We start from the raw sequence: 20,557 nt of genomic DNA on the forward strand, positions 1-20,557 counted from the left end.
GGCGATGCCCGTCATGCGGCGGCGGGACTCGGAGCTCCCGCCGCCGCAGCGTCACGAGCACAGCCTCTCTCTGAGCTGGGAACTCGGACGGGGATTAACGAGGCCCCAGACGGGACAGGGTCTCGTGCGGGAAAATGACGCCTACAAACACGGGTTACTCGTACGGGCATGGGAAGAAACGTGTTTTAGCGTCTCTTTGAGCACGCCTCTGCTGCACGTTTATCTCGGTCGCATCTCGAAGTGTCTGCGGCGTCAGCTTTGACATATCCGGAAACATCTATGTGGGTTGTATGCTGCGAAACCATGCGACTACGAATTCTGTGATCGTTTAAGATAGATAGTAGCCAATATGTTATGTATGCACAATGATTTGCGAACAAATACATTGTCGAATTGTGAAAAGTGATGAATAGGATGGCGGGGACATTTCGACGCACGTGGAGCTCACAGTCCATGACGTCACGCCCCAGCCGCGCGCTGACACACGTACGTTGCCGGCCAGCTGAGTTCTGCAGAGCGGCCGCCGGGCTTACCTTGGTCCCCGAAGGTGCGGTTATCGCCCGAGGCCACATAGCCGGCGGCGAACTGGACGAAGGCGCCGGGCTGACCGCACAGGCCAGACTGGTGGGTCCAGGGGGCCGAGCCGTACACGGGGTGAGCGGTGCTGACCCGCAGGTCAGAGGTCAGGTAGCTCTCGGTGGTGGCCTGACCCGGCGGGTCGGCGCCCGTGCAGCTGCGGGGCCACGAACTGGGCACCACTACCGTCACGTCACTGAAGAACGCCCGCTGATTGGTCGCCGTGTACAGGTAGGACGACGCGTTGTTGATCAGCGTCTGGAATATAAGAATGCAGAGTTGAGGGTCGTCTGGCTACGCTACGAATCGATACAGCGCCATCACTAGTCAAGATGACACCTGGCTCCGGTAAAACGTCAGTTATATCAACACCCCGTGCAGACTCACAGCGCTCCACATTTGTTTACGATAAAACCATCCGTGGAGGTGCCCGTCGCGCACCTTACAATTAACGTCACGTGAACAAGCCGCCGGCTATGCCAACCCGCCAATTAGACAGCTGACCCCATAAGTCGCTCAGCCGGTACACCCGCTCCAATCACCGCCTTGCTAACCGCTCTGTTTTCATGTACGGCGGGCGCCGATCTGACCTTGATATGTCCCAGCGGCGTCAGTGCGCGCGCATTCTCTGTCACACTAGCTGGGGGCGGCTTCGCCGGCTCGCTAACCCGCTCTCACGTTGCAGGTGCGCGTCACACTCCCCGGCCTCAGCGGTGGAATGTTCCCCGAGTTAGTCATCCGTTGTGCGGTGTGAACCTGTGCCCGGCGCCAGCCGGTCGGCCTCGAAGGCTGCTGCGGCATATTCTCTGCGCGCGATCATCACCGCACCACCGCTGAAGAGGACGCGACCCCAGCGCCGCCGCACGGCATTTTCGATTGGCGTTTTTTTTTCGTATATTGAGGGAAAGGGGAAGGAAGAGGGAGGGGGTATGGCCCGTCCACTTCTGAGTTGAACACAATCTGAACGGCGATTCATGTAAATAACCGATCTGGAACAGGAGCTCGGTCCGTCCCGTTTATCATGACCTTGCCAGAAGTCCGGGTTGAAGGTGACATCCTGACCTCTGCTCAACTCAGTTCACCGTCCGTAGTGCAATACTCGACCGCCATTGAATAACTGCAGCAGGCGGGCGGTTTTAGCTGCCGGTAACTGGCGTCCCCTCGTCGGAGGTATCCAGCGTGCAGTGCACGTGGCTCCACCCCGTCCTGCGGTGGATTTAGACCGCGCCGGCCGACCCCGCCCGCCGGCCTGCCCGCCCGGCCGTGGCCGATAAATAATGTACGCATGACACAATCAATGGATGGGAACAAAGGGCGGGACAGGGCGTGACGTCACACATCCGTTGAGCGGGTGGCGGGCGCGCTGCGCACGGTCGTGGCGTGTGGCGTGTGGCCGACGGCGGCGGCGGCTGGCGCTGCGGCCGTTATCGCTGACCCGTACCAGGTGCCAACCGACGGGGCGGGGGCGGCGAGCGCCGCCCCCCCCCCCCCCCCGCCCCGGCCGTGTCCTGTTTCGCCACATCGGTTTGGTGGCCGGGGCGTGTCCCCGAGCTGCACAGCATGCACGATGTGGACCAGCAGGCGGGTGCAGGCCGGTCTCTGTCGAGTGCAGCTGTTTTCAGGCCAGGGCGTGGTTCGTTAGTGGCCTCGGACTAGCTCCGAGCTGCGGCGCGGGGAGAGTCGGAGAAACAGGCGCTCGTGCCGGTCCTGCCTATCGTCAATGCAGTCGAATTTAAGCTTGTCTCGTCACTCTCTTACCATTAAGGCTTCTTTTGCGATCAGTATAATGATCCCAGTTGTTCATGAGCCAGTCACAGGGCCCTATCTACCGTCTTCCCGAAGTGCAATGGGGATTTTTCCTTAACACGAATGACATCAACCATGCTGACCTCCGAGCAGCGGCAGGTCAGCTCGTGCTGATCCGACCAACAGTGCCGCTGTGTTCACCCGGACGCCGCCCTATCTACCGCGCTGACCGGCCCGTCAGTCTCGGCCCGGCGGTGACGAGCCGGAACACGTCACGCCCCGCTGACGTCACCACCGTCGTCACCGCCGACGTCGACGCGGATCCCCGGCATCGGCGCGTAATCCATGCGTCCACACCGCGTCCTGTTGACTCCAGATAGCTTTCTCCGGACGCGGGCAACAGTCGCCGCGAGTCAATACAGGGCGGCCATCCATCAGCTGACAGCGGGGGTCAACACGGGTCCGGCGGCGCCGCGGCCGGCGCGGGCGCCCATTGTGACGGCTGCGGCGCTCCGCCGGACCGGGCTGCCAGGTCAAGCGGCCCCCTGCCGTGCGGCCGCCGCGCCAAGCCGGACGACTAAAAAATACGGGCGCAGGGGTGTCCAGGGGGTGGCCGGGCGGCGACGGCGCGCCAACGGAGCGCCCGCCGTCGCCCGCGGCCCCAGCGGTCCGTGCCGCCGCCGGTCTGATGGATGACGCACTGCGCCAGATACGTCACGGCCGCGCAGGAATTAGCCGGCCGGCGCGTGATAGATGGCACGCGGGAGTGTGTTCTGCGCCGGTCAGCAGCGCGGCGCGGGTCAGAGGTCACGCCAGGTCACGGGTCAGGCGCGGGCCCGCGGCCGGCAGCCACCGGCGCCAGTCAGCCAGCAAGCCGCACGTCAGAGCGGCCTCACCGTCGGCGGCGGCAGGTGCTTCGACGCGCTTGGCCGGGGCTAAAACCCTGTTATTTTCTGCGAGACGTTCCCCTCCTGTTTTCTCGCCGCTCGCTTGTTAATCCCGTTTGTTTCCATCGGGCCCAGCTGCCGTGACAATAGCGCTGGCCGCCTCACCGGCTCCGTGAGCAGCCGGCGGAGATAGCCTCCGTGCGACGGCGGCCCGCCCCGATGGGAGATCGCCTCCGTGCGACGCCCCGCCGCCGCGACATCCATATTTTTAGCACTCGTCCGGCTATCATAACAAGATCGGGTGCGCTATGCGAGCCGGTGTCCGGCGGGGCGCGGCGCAGCGGGACGGCCGGCCGGCCGCCGCGGTCGGCTAATGAGGGACAGTCACCAGCGGCGGCCGCCGCGGTGGCCCGGCCGGCCCCCGGCCCCGGCCGCCCCGGGACTCCAGCATCCCACGGCTGGAGGCGCCTCAGGACGTCTCCAGCGGTCCCAGAGCGTGCCTTTCGAAGGGATTGGTCTCGCGTCGGCTTCGTGTGGCACCTCGGGCCAGTGGCGTTACCAGGCCGCGGCAGCCAGGCTTGGACTTCGGAGCGACGTATTTGCACAGCTTAGACGTGGATTGTTTTACTGTTGATAGTGGGCAATTCGGAAACAAAAAACACGCTATAAACGCTGTGCGCAGATACGCTGATACAAGAAAGCAGCAGCCGGCTGTTTTTTTTTTGAGTGGTGGTTTCTGATCACCAGATAGGAACAACGATTGGCAGAAGTCGTGCTGTCCTGTGCACCTGATATCAGCCCAGACAACATTCACGCCATTTTCGCAGAGAGCAAACAGTCGCCGCTTCTGAACGCGGGCCCGGCATGGAGGAAAACCCAATCGGGTGTTCCGCACAAGGCCAGCGGTGCTGCAGGGTCCGGCTTCCGCTGGCAGCAGAGAGAGCGGACACACCTGGGCCAGCTATGCCGCTGCTCGGGCTGCCTGTCCGTCCCGACGCAGTGATGGCGTCAGTTCAGACGAGGCCGTCGTCCGCCCTCTGGCGGCTCGAGGTTCCGGCCGGTGGCGGGGCGCGTCAGCGGTGACCAGCCGCCGCTAGCACGGGGGTCCACCGGCCCTGAGGAGCCCCGCCGCCAAGCCGGCCGGCACCGCCCGCAGGTGAGGCAGCCTCAGTCCTCCAAGCCGACAGAGCTCGTGGGCAGACGGCACGAGGCCACGTGACACCGACACGTGAGGGGTCAGGACCACAGTACAGCCGCGCCGGTGACCAGACAGTCTAGCCGGCCGGTGTGGTGTGAGTCGCCTCTTCTAGGCGTTCTCTCGGGAGGCAAAACAGACAGCGCAGACAGAAGCAAGACAGACAAGACGCAAGACAGAAGCCATCCGGACAGCCGTCTCGGAGCGCTCCTGGCCACATTGGCGAGCTTGACGAGTTAAAGGCGTGACGCCCGCCTGTCGTCCACTCATGACTCCGAGGTGCCACACATCACCGGCCACGTGCCACGCATAGCCGCCCAGCGGCTGCGTCGCCTTTCATGAGGGCAATTCCATCACATAGCAGCGCACTGGCCGGCAGTCCGCCTTTACAGCTCATAGCAGCGACAACGAGGCCTCGTGAACCACTTCTCGAGCTTCAAGCCCTCCAGGTTAGAGCCCTTAAATCAACGACGCCTGTGATATAGGGGGCTATTCAATGCTGTGGCGGAAGGTATTAAGCCAGTTTACGACTTCCTAATGTTTAAGACGGGAACGCCGCGGCTATCCCGACCCCGTTACCGTGTCCAGTGCGCCGACGCTGCTCAAGGTCTGGACACGGGCCAGGTTTCATAGCCGATGTTTAAAAACATGCCACCCATCTCACCCGACGTTTGATATCGCATGTCACGCTCATTTGCCGTACTTTCGGGTCTTAGTTGTGAAAAATAAACCAATCAACGCGCGTGTTATGGGTGGCAGGGGACCCTATTGCTGTTGGAGTTTTCCCAACGCACGATGTAAATCCTGGAGAGGCGGGCTCTGATTTTGTGTTGACGTGCGCCACGCCGAAGCCGCCGCGGTGCTCGGCATCGCCAGATCTGGGCCATCTTGCATACCAAAGACGTCCTTGAAGGGATATATCGGGTCAGCCGTCGAAGATAAGCGGCCAGAGCCGCACCCTCGCACCACACCGCAATGGGCGTGTCTCTGCCGGCGCGGTCCGACCCGCCGACAGTCGCGAGGAAAGAGGACGGCCGCCCGCGACAGGCACCGTGAGGACGCCGCGGTGCATGGAGCGGAGCACGACAGTGGGCTGGGGGGGGGGGGGGGGGGGGCGAGCTGATCCGCCTGTCCACCGGCTGACCGCCGAGATCAACCTGCACCCATCAGCCGCCGGACAGGGGGCGGGCGGGGCCACCGCTGTCCGGCGCAGAAAAACAGCCGACACAAAAACATGTGCCAGCGATGCCCCCGTTGTCATGGTAATGAATGCAAGCATGGCAACTTTTTGTGCAGACGCTTAGAACAGCCAGGGCCTATCATTAAAGTGTTTTGGTCAGTAATTCTGGACCCATTTCGGTGTTTGTTCTGTCCGAGCGAGACGCCCGGAGGCATCCCGGGGCACGGCGGCGACCTCCAGAAGTGCCGCAGTTCGGCCGGGCCGCCCAAAACAAAACCGTTACCAGGAGCGCACCCGTTCCGCTTTGGCTGCAGGCCCGCCTCCTGCCGGCACCGCGGCGGCCGATGCTGAACGGACGATCCGACCGGTGGTGACGCGTGGACGCCGGACGTGACGGGAATCGAGGACAGGAGCGCCCGTCTGGGTCAGTCTGCAGACGACACGTGACCTTGCGGCGCGCTCTCAGCGTCATTAAGACGTCAGAGCCTCACGTCACGGACCATCATCTGCACATCGGCTTGGACTGGCCGCATAGACGTGTTCGGCCCGTTTTCGGCCGTAGTTTGGCGGCGTTGGAGCTGTGCGATCTAACTGGCCTGGAGCGTCTGCTTAGGCGAGACAAACAGGGTGTCCGTCGGGCACAGATAGCCATCGGGCGGGCCGACCCCTGCTACTGCGGCCGCGGAGCCACGCGGCCGCTGCATGGCGCGTCCGCCGACCACCCACGCTCCCACCCACCGGGGCGCGGCTCGCTCGGTGATCCGCCACTCAGACTGAAAGAGCGGAGACGGGGGAGGCCTCTCCGCTGCTTTACGCGGCTCGCTCGGTGACCAGCCACTTAGACTGAAAGAGCGGAGACGGGGGAGGCCTCTCCGCTGCTTAACGCGGCTCGCTCGGTGACTCGCCACTCAGACTACGAGAGCGGAGCCGGGGAAGGCCTCCCCACTTCTGGGCGAGGCTCGCTCGGTGACCTGCCCCTCATATCGTGAGAGCGGAGTCAGTGGAAGCCTCCCCACCTCTGGGCGGGGCTCACTCCGTGACCACCGCCAGCTCCTCTGGCCCATCCCGCCTAGTCGGCGCGGCGAGGCGCCTCGTCCCGGGGTGTGGCTTGCTCGTGACCCTCGCAGGCGACCGGGCCTCCGGTCCGGCCGAGTCGTAAGTCACACCGGCCACGCTCCGTCGCCGCGGCGTTTCATAAAAAGCACCGCCGGAGCGCCCAGCTGGCCGTCCGCCACGCCCGTCGTCCGCCTCGCCGTCGACGTGCGGTTATTTACGAACGCCTCGACGAGCTCACTTAACACAGCGCCGGTCGGTGACAATCAGCGCGCTCGGTGAGAAAACAAACAACACTCGCCGGCCCCGTTCCAGCCACCGTCGCCGCCGCCGCCGCCGGCCCGTAAGTAAGCGGTGGCCGCCGGCCAAAGCCACAGCCGAAGTCGTTTATTGGTGTCGACCGCAGGGCAGCGCAGCGGCCGGCCGACGATTGGTGGTGTCACGTGACCGCCGACGGCGACCGAACGCGGCTGAGCCGGGCCCGTGTTCAGGGGCACGCAGCCCTCGGCCATAAACCTATAGATAATTGGGAGCGGTGTCAGGGGTATTTGACGCGATGCCGCCCGGCCATATAGATTGGAGCCCGTATATACGCGGGGAATGATGTCGATGTTATCGCCGCGCAGTCTAGGTCCGGCCTGCGCACGCACCGCCCGCCCACTTCAGATCCAGATCCCGGGAGTTAACAGCGCCTCCACATCTCCGGGCTGTCCTCTTCCTTTCGATCTTATGGGCGCCGGGCAGACGCATCTTCGGCGCGTCCCCTGCGGGGCTTATGGAAAGCGTCTCCTCATTTATTGGCAACACTGACCGGTGGATGGCAGCTATGTCTCACCATGACTGCCAGCCGCCTAACGTCACCGCCAGAGCATTCCTCCACTCCACAGTCCGCGCGTCTCATCCGATTAAGCAGCAGCCGGCTGCCTCACCCCCCTGCGTCCCCGTGTCCTCGTCTGCGGTCTCAACACACCGCCTACGTCTCCTCGTCCCCGCACCGCAGCACGTCTACATTCCCGCCGCCTGTCCGTCGCCGCCGAGACCGCTGAGCGCTCCTCGGCGCCGCGGCGCGTGCAGACCGTCAGCGGGGGGCTGACATCACCTGTTCGGGTCACGCGGCGCTCTCATTACGGCGCGCCGCTTTATCGATGCGCCCGTCGGTGGCGACGACCGCTACGCGGGGTCGGATCGCGCCGGGCGGCGCACCAAATCGCCCCGGAGAGACACATCGCATTAGGGCGGTCGGGCGTCGATCGGCCGCCGGCCGCCGTCCGAGCTCCCGCCGCTTCCGTTAATTCGAACGCCCCGGTGGCCATTAAAATTTTAATGGGCGTCCCCAGGAATATGCAACGGGCGCTTAAACGGGCCGCGTCGGGCGCCGGCGCCGGCGGCGGCGGTGGCGGCGGAGGTGGGCGTGCGGTACCGGCTGTCGTGGGCAGTCCGGCCGGCGCCCCTGTCCCGGCCGTTTTGAGTGTGCCGTCCCACGAGGGGTCAAACGCTGTTATTTACACCGAATGCGGCCCATTAGGCCGTCCGGGCCGGTGAAATCGGGCGTGATCCGACCCTGAAACGCTGGACTGGCCCGACAAATTAGCCCTTTCGTCGGCAAATTGGCAGGCAGTAATGGTGAAGATTATAGAGAGGCCAGGCCGACGCCCCGCGCAGCTCGACATGCGCGCGGCGCGCGACGCGTGTGCCATATGGCATTTAACCTAATCGATTTGTATGCATGGCCGAGGCTCGAGATTTGGCGCGGCGGCGGGGCGCGCCGCGATCTGAGGCACGCAGCGCCAGACAGGATGGGGTTGGATGTTGTTCCGAGGAATCCTCGGCAGCGGAGGGATATGATTATCGATTTGTATCCGTGTAAACACGCGAGAGGCCCGATGTTTTCGACGGGCGGCCCTTTGAAGCGGCTAATCCGGTTTGAGGCACATGGCTGAGCCGCGGTGATCCTCGGTAGCGGCAGCACGCTCCGCAGATGGAGCTTGCCCGTGAGATCGCATGACGGGGAGTGTCAGGAAGCCTGTCGATGATGCGCCTCCGATTACGTCCATCAGGAATGCCGGAAACTCAAACCCCGCCGCACCATGCAGCAATGCACGGCACAGCTTTTGGCAACGGCATGACTCCGTGTTTCCCAAAGCGGCGATTTCAGTGATATCCAACCCACCGCACTCACGCGGCCGCGCGCCAGCCAGGACACCGGGTCGGCGCGGGCGTCCGACTCCTCAGGGTGGCCGGACCGCCGCTCGCGCCGACCGCACGTACGCCAGACGGTGTCGTGGCGGGGACCGGTGCCGGCTGGAGCGCTGCAGCTGGTGACAAGTGGCTCCGCGCCACACAATGGCGCCCGACTCGTCCTCCGTAAAGAGCTGTCAGCCGGGCTGTCAGCGTGGGGACACATTGCTGATTGGCGGCCGCCATACGGCCGGCCGGCGTCTGCGGCGCGGCGGCTCGCGGCCGCCACCCAGCCGGCGCCGGCGGCGCGGCCCGCACCGAACGGCACGGCAGCGTCACCCGACCCGCCGCCGCCGGCGAACCCGAGAGCGCGCTGCGGCCTGGCGGTCTCGATGCGGCGGTGGCGGCGGCGGTAGCCGGAGGGCGCGTGACCGGGCCGAGCGCCGCGCCGCTCGGGAGCCGCTGCCGTCACCCCTACGCGGTCTGATGACGCCGGCCAGCCGACCTGTGGCACACATTTACAGCGGCGTGGCCACGGGGCGCGACGGACGCACGGCGACAGCGACAGTTAAACGGAGCGGCGCGCGGCCATGCAGACAGCTCACGACTGACGAGCGCTGCGACGACGCAGCGGCGCCGTCGGCTGCGGCTCAGGCCGGCTCCGTCGGCACGAGATGACGACTGCCCCGCCACCAGGCTCGGGCCGAGTGAGGGCTGGCTGATCAGGCGGGGGCGCGCCATCACCCGGACGGCGCCCGCAGCTGACACGGCAGCGCTGGCGGCCGTGTCGGCCCGCCTCGGGCGCCGCGGACGGCGGCGGCGTCATTAGCGTCGAGCGGACACGGCGACGCGGCGGGAGGGCTTCCGGTGACTTGACCCGTGCTCGTCGCCCCAGCGCCAATCCGACGGGCAAAGGTGGCGGCTGGCTGCAGAAGAAAGCGCCGCCTGACGGCGACGAGCCCGCGGCGCCTCTCATCAGCGCACGCCGGGAAAGCAGGGCCGCCGACCTCGGGTCACGCGGCGCCGTGAAAAATCACCCGGCCTCGAATGACCGGCGGGCCGTGATTACGGCTCGGGTAGCTTTTCCCCGGCGCCGCGTAATGAAACCGAGCAGAGACCACTCTCTGTAATTGCTCATAATTGTCGAGATAAAATATTGGAGGAGGCTGGCCCGTAATGGACGGGGACGGACTGTGGAATGGCGGAAACGAGACGGCGAGAGCGACAGAACGGAACCTCGCCATCGTAGGTCCAGCTGTTAGGACTCGTCTTGGTTTCTCAAAGTGCCCAATTGGTCGCCGGATCCGCGGCGCCCTTCTGGAAACGTTTGCGCAGACTCGCTCCTCACTGTTAACATATGGGTACAGATACGACTACAGGCATTCCCGTAGAAGCTGAGCGTCATAAGTGAAAACGAAGAGGTTCGCATAAGGCACCACGCCGAGAGCAAATGAAGCGAGGAGAGAGCGAGGGTGCCGGCAGGGAAAGAAAATGCCTGGCGAGGCACGTTCCAAAGCACCAGTCAGACATGCGCCGTCTGGTGTTCATGCACTTATCGCGTACAAATTATATAATTGCTACCTGTCAGGGCACCACTCCATTATATCCAGCCGTGCCAACGAGACCACGACCATGCTGTGCGCGGTATGATGCAGAAAAAGCGCCGCCGCTCGGCCAAAATGCACGCTGTCACTGCCGCAAAAAGCGACGAAAATAACTTGTCAAGTTTCACCAGCCGGAAATACGGCAGACAGCTCAGGTGCATGCACGGACAAGACCAGCCCAATACAGCTGCGTGAAGCTTTACATCCAACACCTTGAGAGGTGAACAACACCGCACTGCCACGCCAACAGGCACCAGCAACGTGGCCAGTCCAGAAAAATGCGACGAAATCCCAGCCGCCCCTTAGTCTGGCCAGCCACGGGTCACCAAATGTAATGAGGAGCGCGCAGCCTCAAGACACAGCTTAGACAGTACGGCCCTTCAGCGGCACCCAGCACGGCGCTCCACCCCGCGTCACGCTCCGACCGTGGGATGAGACAGACAGCGGTGGCGCAATGTCTCTGCACCCAGCGGCTCTGGGAAGGGGTCGGGTCAGCAGGGCTCCCAGAGCTTCCCGCCGGAGGGGCGCCTCGTGCGACACGGCGGAGCGCCCTGTCGCACGGTGGCGGTCACGACCGTGCCGCGGGATCCCTGTCGCAAGACGGGGCTCCCGATGGCACCGTCTGGTGACGGCAGAGGCGCGTCTCTGGTGCGCTTCTCTCATTCCCCGCATTCGCACAGCTCTTGGCGCCGCTGTGGACGGGACCAACTGGGGCCTGAACGCGGTGGCGAGCGCGGTCATCCCGCCCAGGCCACCGGATCGGCGCGCGCGAGAGTCGAGTGGCCGGCGCCCACGCCGTCCCGCGCAGAGGGTGCTCGCAGATAGCGCGGGACGCAGACGAATGGCCGAGAGCTCGTCGTCGGGGACCCGGACGTGGTGAGCTCGCGTGTCCGCACACCGCAGACGCGGCCTGGCTATCGGGCCTGACAGATAACAGACCGGTCGGCCGGAGCCCCTGACCGCCGACTGACGGCCCGCGCGCCCACTTATCGCCGCCCATTTGTGTACAGTTCAGCGCGTTGGCAGGGGGTCCACTGCTGGGCTGTCGCGGACTCGACGTCGGCGCGAGGAGATCTCACCCGAGAACGAAATATGGCCACGTATTCACCTCGCCAAAAAAGCCGTAGCAGAAGCTGCAGCAGTATACTTTGAAAATGTACGATGCCGCTCCGTGGTATTCAGCTCGCGCTGTGGCTGCGTGCCATCGGTGTGTAGGCATCGCTTGTGCTCACAAGCGATGCGGACAATTGTTGGGATGGCTGCCCCAGAGGAGGACGGCGGGCCGAGGGAAGCGTGGCTGGCCAGGTCGAAGGGGCGGCGGACCCGGGAAGACCGCGAGACCCCGGACGAGACAGCAGCTCCGGGGCGTCGGGCGGGCTCAGACCAGCGCCGTGCCGAGATCGGCGCCCGCCGGCAGCGACCCGGCCTCGGCCTGCCGGTGCCGTACGGACGCCGGCCGAGCTATCTCGGCCATCGGTCAGCGGCCGGCGCGCGGCGGGGCGGCATTAGCCGGCCTGTATATCGGGCGCCGATCAGCCGATCGGCCGTCACGGCAGACCTCGCGCTTTATTGGAGGCGGCGGCGCGCTCCCCGGCATCGGACGCGCCTGGCCCGCTCCGGGCCCGCAGAGAGGTGTCTGGAGGTCGCAGGTCGGCGCGGGTCGCACCCAGCCGTGTGGTAAGCGTGGCGCGCGGTCCCCGCTGACCGCCGGGGGGCACGGGAAGGGGAGGCGTGGCGCGCGGTCCCCGCTGACCGCCGGGGGGCACGGGAAGGGGAGGCGTGGCGCGCGGTCCCCGCTGACCGCCGGGGGGCACGGGAAGGGGAGGTGTGGCGCGCGGTCCCCGCTGACCGCCGGGGGGCACGGGAAGGGGAGGTGTGGCGCGCGGTCCCCGCTGACCGCCGGGGGGCACGGGAAGGGGAGGTGTGGCGCGCGGTCCCCGCTGACCGCCGGGGAGCACGGGGAGGGGGAGGGGAGGTGAGGTGCGCTCCCATCGGAATGCTCCCGTCGGAGGAAGTCAAGTCAGAAGGTTAGACACCCCGGCGCATATCTTTGGACTGCTGGCCAGTAAAATAACAGTAATTAAATCTATAATTTGGTCATTAATTAGCGGGTCGGCAGGACCACAGAGGGAGGTGCGTTTTAGTCTCACAGGCATGAGCACCGCTAACGGTAATGGCTGCCTCCACTCCTAAACCAGCTGGGGCGTTGATAAATGCGCCCATTGTTCAACGGCATCTGTATCTCCGACAAATCGTATTTGTCAGCACTGGAACTGTTATTACCTGCTCCCATTATTGCCAGCTTTTGCGCTACTTTTGCCCTCATTTATTACCGCGTGGAAACCGACAGTCAGCGAGCCTGTCTTTAGGTCGGGCGGTGTCCTCGGCTGTATTGTGATGCTAATGCGTCCCCAACCTGCACCCATTTACAGGAGATGATCACAAACTGCGTGCACTCCAACAGGTCGGCTGTTGAGCGACACCCTGGACCGCCGACCACAGGCCTTCACCCTCCCTCTGGTGAGCCGGTCAGTGCGTGTCCGGCCGACAGCACCGTCTGCCAGCGGGACCGGCTGGATGTCCGGCCAGCAGCACCGACTGCCGGCAGGACAGGCTGGTGGATGTCTGGCCGGCAGCACCGACTGCCGGCAGAACCGGCTGGATGTCCGGCCGACAGCACCGACTGCCGGCAGGACTGGCTGGATGCCCGGCCGACAGGACCGGCTGCAAGTCCGGCCGACAGAACCGACTGCCGGCAGGACCGGCTGCGTGTCCGGCCAACAAGACCAGCTGGGTGTCCGACCGACAGGACCGACTGCGTGTCCGGTCGACAGGACCGACTGCCGGCAGGACCGGCTGCGTGTCCGGCCGGCAGGGCCGACTGCATGTCCGGCCGACAGGACACGGTGCGTGTCCGGTCGACAGGACCGGCTGCCGACAGGACACGGTGCGTGTCCGCCGGGTCGGAGGGCGCCGGATCTCGTCACGCCCCCTGGCCGCCGTCCGGAAGGGGTGTGGGCCGGCTTCCTGCGGCCGCGTCCGATCGGAGCCGTGTGCCGTCCTGGCCGGCGAATCACGGCACGCTACGCCCTGCATCGAAGGGGGAGGGGACCGCTCAACCATAGACCCGGTCCGGATGGTCAGAGGCCCATTTGCCAGCGACAAGGAAGCCGTATGTAAAGCAGAAGAGAAAGTAACGGACAAACACACCAATGCATTTGTGTGGTGTGGGCGCATTACGCTACGCATTCTTCGCACTGTGCTTCGAGAAGCGCATCGGATCTGAGGCTCTCCGGCGTCCTCCTGTCCCACCAACCCGTTGTAACGAGACGACAAAGGCCTTAAAAGCCCTGTCAGCGATTCAGGTCCCGCAACGCTTTATGTGAAGCACAACACGGCTGGCGCGGCTGAAGGGCGGGTGGCGAGCCGCTCCGGACGCTACCGCCGCTCCGGTTCTCTGCCGCTCCGGCCGCTCCCGTCGCTCCGGTACTCTGCCGCTCCGCCGCTCTGCCACTCTGCCGCTCCAGCACTCTGCCGCTCCGCCGCTCCGCCACTCTGCCGCTCCGCCGCTCCGCCACTCTGCCACTCTGCCGCTCCGGCCGCTCCGGCCGCTCCGCCGCTCCGGCACTCCGCCACTCTACCGCTCCGCCACTCCGCCGCTCCGCCACTCCGGCACTCCGGCCGCTCCCGCCGCTCCGGCACTCTGCCGCTCCGCCGCTCCGTCGCTCCGCCGCTCCGGCCGCTCCGCCGCTCCGGCTGCCCCGGCCGCCCCGGCCGGGCCCGGCCGGTGATGACCGCCGCTCGGAGGCGGCCAGTTAATCGCCGAGCCGCCCCCGCCTCGGTGATGAACGACCTCGGCGGCCGGTGTGACCGACCGAACCAAGGGCGGGGCCGCCTCCCCTCGCCCTGGACGGTAGGCTGGCCTGGGGACGGGCGGGTCACGGGCCGGGGCGGTCACCCGCGAGACGGACGGAGCGCGCCTCTCCCACCTGCTGCCGGATGCACCCGGGGCCTCTGGGCGGGGAGGCGCTGGCCACGGGCTGGAGGTAGCTAAATATGGGGCTGACCACCATTTGGAGGCAGCCTGACTCCTCCCCGGTCAGCCCCGGGGCTCCGGGGAGGACTGACCACCGGTTGGAGGTACCTAAATGTTCTCCGTTCAGCCGGCAGCGTGCGATGGACGGAGATCCCTGCAGGCCGGGCCCATTACACGGCATAAAGCACGCCCCCTGGCCATCGCCGATTACACGGGCCCGCCGGCCGCACCGGCGACAGCGGGGGAGAGAGGGCCGATTAGACGGCGCTGGGGAGGGGAGTCTCATGGATCCGGCAAGAGGCAAGACCGAGGCAAGACAGTTTACCGTAAGGCCGATCATGAGATCATGAAGGCACAACGCGCACAAGTGGGCTTCAAAGCTGACTCTGGAAAGGAAGCTTTCTCACGTAATTTTTATAAGGAACCCCCTTAGAATGCTGGGTTTCAGGGTTTTAAGAGTTTATGAGTTCCGGGTTTTGGCACCAATATTATGAAAACTCGGGGCATCTGGACAGACGGCCGCCGCAATAACACACGCGCACGCTCTGGCTCCAGGTGGGTCTGGCTACACTCTGTACACTCTGCCTGCGGCCGGGTCTGGCTACGCTCTGTACACTCGGGCTCCAGCCGGGTCTGACTACACTCTGTACACTCTGGCTCCAGTCGGGTCTAGCTACACTCTGTACACTCTGGCTACAGCCGGGTCTGGCTACACTCTGTACACTCTGGCTCCAGTCGGGTCTAGCTACACTCTGTACACTCTGACTACAGCCGGGTCTGACTGCACTCTGTACACTCTAGCTCCAGCCGGGTCTGGCTACACTCTGCACAATCTGGCTACAGCCGGGTCCGACAGGCGGACAGAGATCCACGTCCCGGCCTCCAGGCCTCGGACCTTAGCCGATAAGGATTGCCCCGTGCCGTTCGGCCCGGTGATGGAGCCGGACTACCCGGCCGCTGGAGACAGACTGCCCAGTCGCCGGAGCCGACCTGCCCGGCCGCTGGAGCTGGACTGCCCAGCCGCTGGAGACGGACTGCCCGGCGCTGGAGCCGGACTGCCCAGCCGCTGGAGACATACTGCCCGGCCGCTGGAGCCGGACTGCCCAACTGACCCCGCCCGGCCCGAGGAGCGGTCGGCGCCGCTCTGAGACGCTCCGCCGCCGCCCGCGCTCTCATTTATCACCTCCGCAGCCGGCGCGCGCCCCATGAGGCCCGTTGCAGCGCGCACAAAAACTCCAGCTTCCAATGATAGCATCTCAATCTCAGTAGGACGTCAGGGTAATGAGAGCAATACATCAGGTTAATTTACGACGCAATCGAAATTGGTATCAGAATGCACAAGGCCAAGTGGTTTGCACGAATCCGCCTGTCGTCCGGTGCTAACCACTGCTCACCGCCGCCGGTGGCCGACGCTCAGCGAGACCGGTTCCGCTGGAGACCTGCGCTACGCACGCGGGCCTGCCGCGTGTTCCGTGAGCGCCAGCCGTGCTCCTTTGCGGCGCGTGGGTCGATATGGGCTTCCTGGTTGAACCCAGCGTTATTCCGTGCTTCTTGTGATCCTCGACGGAGAGCGCTGATCGGCGTCTACTGCAGGTTGTCTGGTTGGTTGGCTGAGGTTTCCGGTGCGTTTGGTTCTACAGCTCTGACAGGATGGCAGCTCTCAGTCCCATGGCGTGGTCCCCGTTGTTGTCTGGACGCCTTCCATCGTGTTCTACAGTCCTGCGCTGGCTCCACTGGACCTGTGATCTGTTCTCAGTCTCGTTCTCCGGCGAGTTTCGCGGCGCGTACTACGTCCAACACCTGTGCCGCGCCGTACTCGGCGTGCGTCACACGTGATCCGCGGTTCGCACAGCCGGCCGGCGCGTACGCAAGAGGCGCCGCACGTGGGGCGAGCCACAGCTGGGCCCGGCGGCGCCGCGTGACGGCCGGGGGCGCGCGGCGAGGCCTCGGCCCGCAGACGAGCGGAGCAGCGCCCAGGAGGAGTCCGCCGGCCGCCCGCAGTGTAATGGGCCAGCTAATGGCCCGATCTGCCGGCAGATACGGCGGTGCACCGGCCGACCGTCGCGGCGGCTCAAGCGATGACAGCCGGCCGACGCCGGATCAGCGGCGCCGCCGGCGGCAGCGGCGGCTGGCCAGGTCGTGCGCCGGGAGACGCCGCGGCGGCGAGGCGCCGGCGCTACCTCCGACCCCTGGTGGGCCGCAGACTGAAACGGGGGCCTCGCTACCAGGCGGGCAAATGTTGCAGGTGACTGGGCAGATGTGCCGACAATCCCACAGTCACCTTGGCCAGACTCCTTGGTACACATTGGCCAGACGTCCGAGCCTCTGCACAGTCCGTGGTCCGACGCTGCTGTCCCGGTCTGACACCGCGCGTAATCCTGTGAATGGCAGGCGAAACGAGGCTCCTCTCCATGAACACCCGGTCCGCATGTACAGCGCGATCCGTGCCTGCAGTCTCCCTGGGCCGCGCCATGCTCCCTCCGCGTGGTCCCCGCCCGTAACGTGTCCCCTCCCGGCGGCGCCGGTGCGCCCAGCCCGGCGGCCGTCCGCCGGACGGGAGCGGGGCGTGTCCCGCAGCACGCCCGGTCGACGCCGGCCCCGCCCGCGCCCGCGCCCGCGCCGGAAGCCTTCCCCGGCCGGCACGTCCGCGCCGCCAGAGCGGTTCCGGCGCACGCCCGGCCCCCGCCCGCCGACGCCGGTGGCGGCGGCCGGAGCAGAACCATCGCAAGGGAGGCGCAGGAGCCGTCTGGGCACGACCCGCGCCGCACCTGAGGAACGGAAGCGACCTTGTCCAACTCAGCGGGCTGCGAGCGCTTAAGTACGCATCAGTCGACAGCATGCCACTAATGTATTATCAACGCCGGTTGTTTGCAAGCCTCCTTAATTTATCGCTGTGTAATCGTTATCAAGTGCTCGGAGCGGAGCGGAATTCAAACACCGTCGGGTGGCTCCCCGCCCGCAAGACGGGCCAGAGTTAACCGGCATCGCTCTCTCCCGCTGGCAGGGCTAACGACCCGCCGCACTCGGCGGGGGCTCAGATGAGGGGACTGACGGCTGTCTGATAGGGGGGGGGGGGGGGCACGCATGGCGGAGCAGGTGATCCGGGCGGTCACGCTCCACGGCAGCCGATGGCGGCGCGCCGGGCGCGGGTGCGGTGCCATCGGCCGGACGGCGGCCGCCGGACCGCGCCGGCGCCTGCCGGCTGTGCCGGGCGCCCCGGCGTGGCGGTGTCGTCACCCGGCCGACGACGCCCGCTCGCCTGCTCACCAGTCGCGGCAGCCGACGCGGCGGCACATTCGACGCGAGCGGCGGGCAGCGCGCAGTCACCTCGGTGCCGTTCTCAGCGCGTCTGAGTGCCGTCTCCGCGGCCGAGGGCGGCCGTGATCGCCGCCACCCCAGCCGAGTCGGATAGTTCGTGACCGGGAGTCGCGTGCGGAGCGTGCCGCGGCCGCGGCGCGGCGGCACAAATAGCCACGTAGCCGCGCGCGCTCGGCGGGGCGCGCTGGCCGTGTCGGCGCGCGGCCCGTCGGCGCGCTGTCGGCTCGGCACCGGGCTTCCGGCGGACTGAAGCGGGTCGTGACCTGGCCCGTGACGCCGCGGGTGCCGGTGGCAGTTCGCGAGGTGCTGCTCACGCGTTATAGCAGGCATAATTCGTCACTGACAGCCGGAGGGCTTCAAGAAGAGAGTAGCACCTGGGCTCTTATGCTTCTTAGGCGACGTTCTTTGATGACCTAACGGTTTCAATGGATTGACGGTTGTCATGCAAATATAATAAAACCGTCTCTAGAACATGCTAAGCTGATTCCGGTTCTTCGCCACCCCCTTGCAATGTACATCACGTATTTCGCAACTGTGCGTTACCATGTGCTCGGCGCAAGGCCACATGTACGTATTTCCCGGAAATCCTCATCTGTAGTTGTTAGCGGGTCGTGTCAAAAGGTCGCTGCCTCTTGGACGCGGCTCGACCGTGTACACCATTCGTCACCAGCCAGCGAGCGGCGACAGCAAGTGTGACGAGGCCGTCAGTCCGCTGCCGGCGCCAGGGCGGGGGCGCCGTACCCATAACCCGTGCAGCTGGTCTCGAGAGGTCGACATGATCATGTCGGTCTGCCCTGCCGGCAGCGCCCCTGGGTGTCTGTGGAGGAGAGGGGCGTCTCCCGTACAGACGGCGTGGTTGAGGGGAGCTGGGGGGGGGGGGGGGGACACGCCGTGACAGGAGACGACGGTGTCCGCGCTGTCCTGGAGCGCGCCCCTCACTGCTGACGAGGCCTGGCCCAAGGGTCAGACGTCCTCCTTCTGAGGTTATCAAACACGCAGATGGCAGGGCCCTCCATGAGATAAATATCACCTGGCGCTTGGCAGACTAATGCAGGTAAGTGCCCACCAGAAGGATTCATCAATTGACTGATGACTGTGCACTGGACGCGAACCAGATGTGATCAGTTCCAGACTGGATTTAATTGGGCAATAATTACAGGAGGCAGCGGCCAGGTGTAAGTGAAGTGTGACGTGTGAAGTGTGTTGCGCTGAGCGTCCTCCTTCCGCGTGCGTTCCGCCGGCGTAACCCCGATGAGCGCCGGCCGTCTCAGCCGCGCCGCAACTGGCCGTTAACCGTTTAACCTTTTCTGGTCCGGCTTCCCCTATTGATCGGAAGCCATTTACCGCAGTGTAACGACCTCGGTCTGGTGCCGTCACGTTGGTTACACGCTTCTCCACTTGACCCTTACTGAAAGGTTGCCGCCCGCTGGCGGAGGTCCAGAGCAAGGCCGCAGGCTTGGGTCAACAGCCAACCCCGCGACGACCAGTGTCCTGCACCGCAGCTCTGTCGTCGCGGTCCAGTCAGCCCGCATCGGACCTTCTGGCCTCTGTGCAGGCCCGTGTCAAGAGGTGAGCTGTGGCGGCACCGCCAACACCACCGGTAACCTGCCGACCCCCGGCCGTACCCACGGACGCTGCTGCCGCCGGGTCAGCTCCGGCGGCCGGCGGCGGGGCGCCGACACCGCCGCTGGCTGCACAGCAGCCGCGCCGCGCTGGCCTGGCCGCCGCCTCGCCAGTAATGATCATCAAGACCGTAAGCGACTAACCGCTAAACGTGAACTCTGGCCCGGCTGGGAACTGCGGCCGGTAGCCGGCCGGCAAAAACGCGCGGCTCGCGCTATTTGCAGGCCGCCGCCGGCCTGTGAATCCAGCCGAGCTGATTTTCACATGCCAGGTTCACAGGCGGCGACACCAACGCATGCCGTGCGGTAGCGCTCACCACTGCCACCGCCCCACCACACCGGACGGACTCCGGGATCGTGAGAGAGGCGTCAAGCTCACCTGCAGGTTCCCCAGCAGGTCGTGGCACTGCAGGACGTCCACCTTGTCGTCGATGCCGATCACGAGGCCGCTGTAGCCGTTGTTGACCAGCTCCACCCGTGATCCCGAGGCGCAGACGAGCAGCGCGGCGAGGATCGGGAACGCCCGCCGGACGTCCATGTTTGCAAGTAGCATCGCTTTGTTGACAGTCGGACTCAGCACGTTACCATGACAACGTGCCGAATGCCAGCGCCAAATCCCCTTCGATTTCGTCGGCTCTCTCGACTTCAGCGTCCCAGAGCAGTTCGTGCCGACCGGCCGACGTGGCGCAGTTGTGACCGCCGGGGGAGGGCGCCGGGCAGGTGTTTCGGCCCCACGTGCGATCGATTGCACCGTTTCCGCCGCCTAGAGTCGATCGTCGATCCGACGGCCGGGTCGTCGACGTCGACGCTGCCGTCGTCGGTCGGGCGCAGGCCGCCGTCCAGTACACTGCCGAGTCCTGGCACTGCCGACACCGAGACTGGAGCGGCGTCGCACGGGTGGCGGCCAGTGAACGCGCGGAGCACGGGGTCGCACGTCCTCCCCGCGTAGCGCACCGCCGTACTCTGCCGAGCGGCACGCACCTGGTGCGGCCGCCGGCCGGCAGGTGGCAGCAGCGGCGCGTCCCAGGTGCGCGCTGGTCGGGTAATGGTAGCGCCCGCGGCCTCTGACCAGCGGCACGGTCAATGAGGGTAATGAGGTCGGACGCTGCGCTCGCCGCAACCGCGACGTTGCACGCCATATCGCCCATCGGTGGGTGTGCAT

The 20,557-nt window shown here is 65.6% G+C and overlaps 1 protein-coding gene across 1 annotated transcript in view; it reads right to left on the reverse strand.

The window, feature by feature from the left end:
• Positions 1-20,345, reverse strand: part of LOC119102979 (calcium-activated chloride channel regulator family member 3) — a 30,609-nt gene extending 10,264 nt beyond the window's left edge. Inside the window, exons 1-2 of the mRNA XM_037226430.1 lie at positions 19,775-20,345; positions 534-834 (exon numbers count right to left, since the gene is read on the reverse strand). Of these exons, the coding sequence (XP_037082325.1) occupies positions 534-834; positions 19,775-19,948 (475 nt within the window). The 5' untranslated portion in view covers positions 19,949-20,345. The remainder of the gene's footprint in view (positions 1-533; positions 835-19,774) is intronic.
• Positions 20,346-20,557: the final 212 nt, after the last annotated feature.

The sequence above is a fragment of the Pollicipes pollicipes genome, unplaced genomic scaffold (assembly GCF_011947565.3).
Source record: "Pollicipes pollicipes isolate AB1234 unplaced genomic scaffold, Ppol_2.1 Scaffold_5724;HRSCAF=6776_pilon_pilon_pilon, whole genome shotgun sequence".
In the NCBI taxonomy this organism is placed as follows: Eukaryota; Metazoa; Arthropoda; class Thecostraca; order Pollicipedomorpha; family Pollicipedidae; genus Pollicipes; species Pollicipes pollicipes.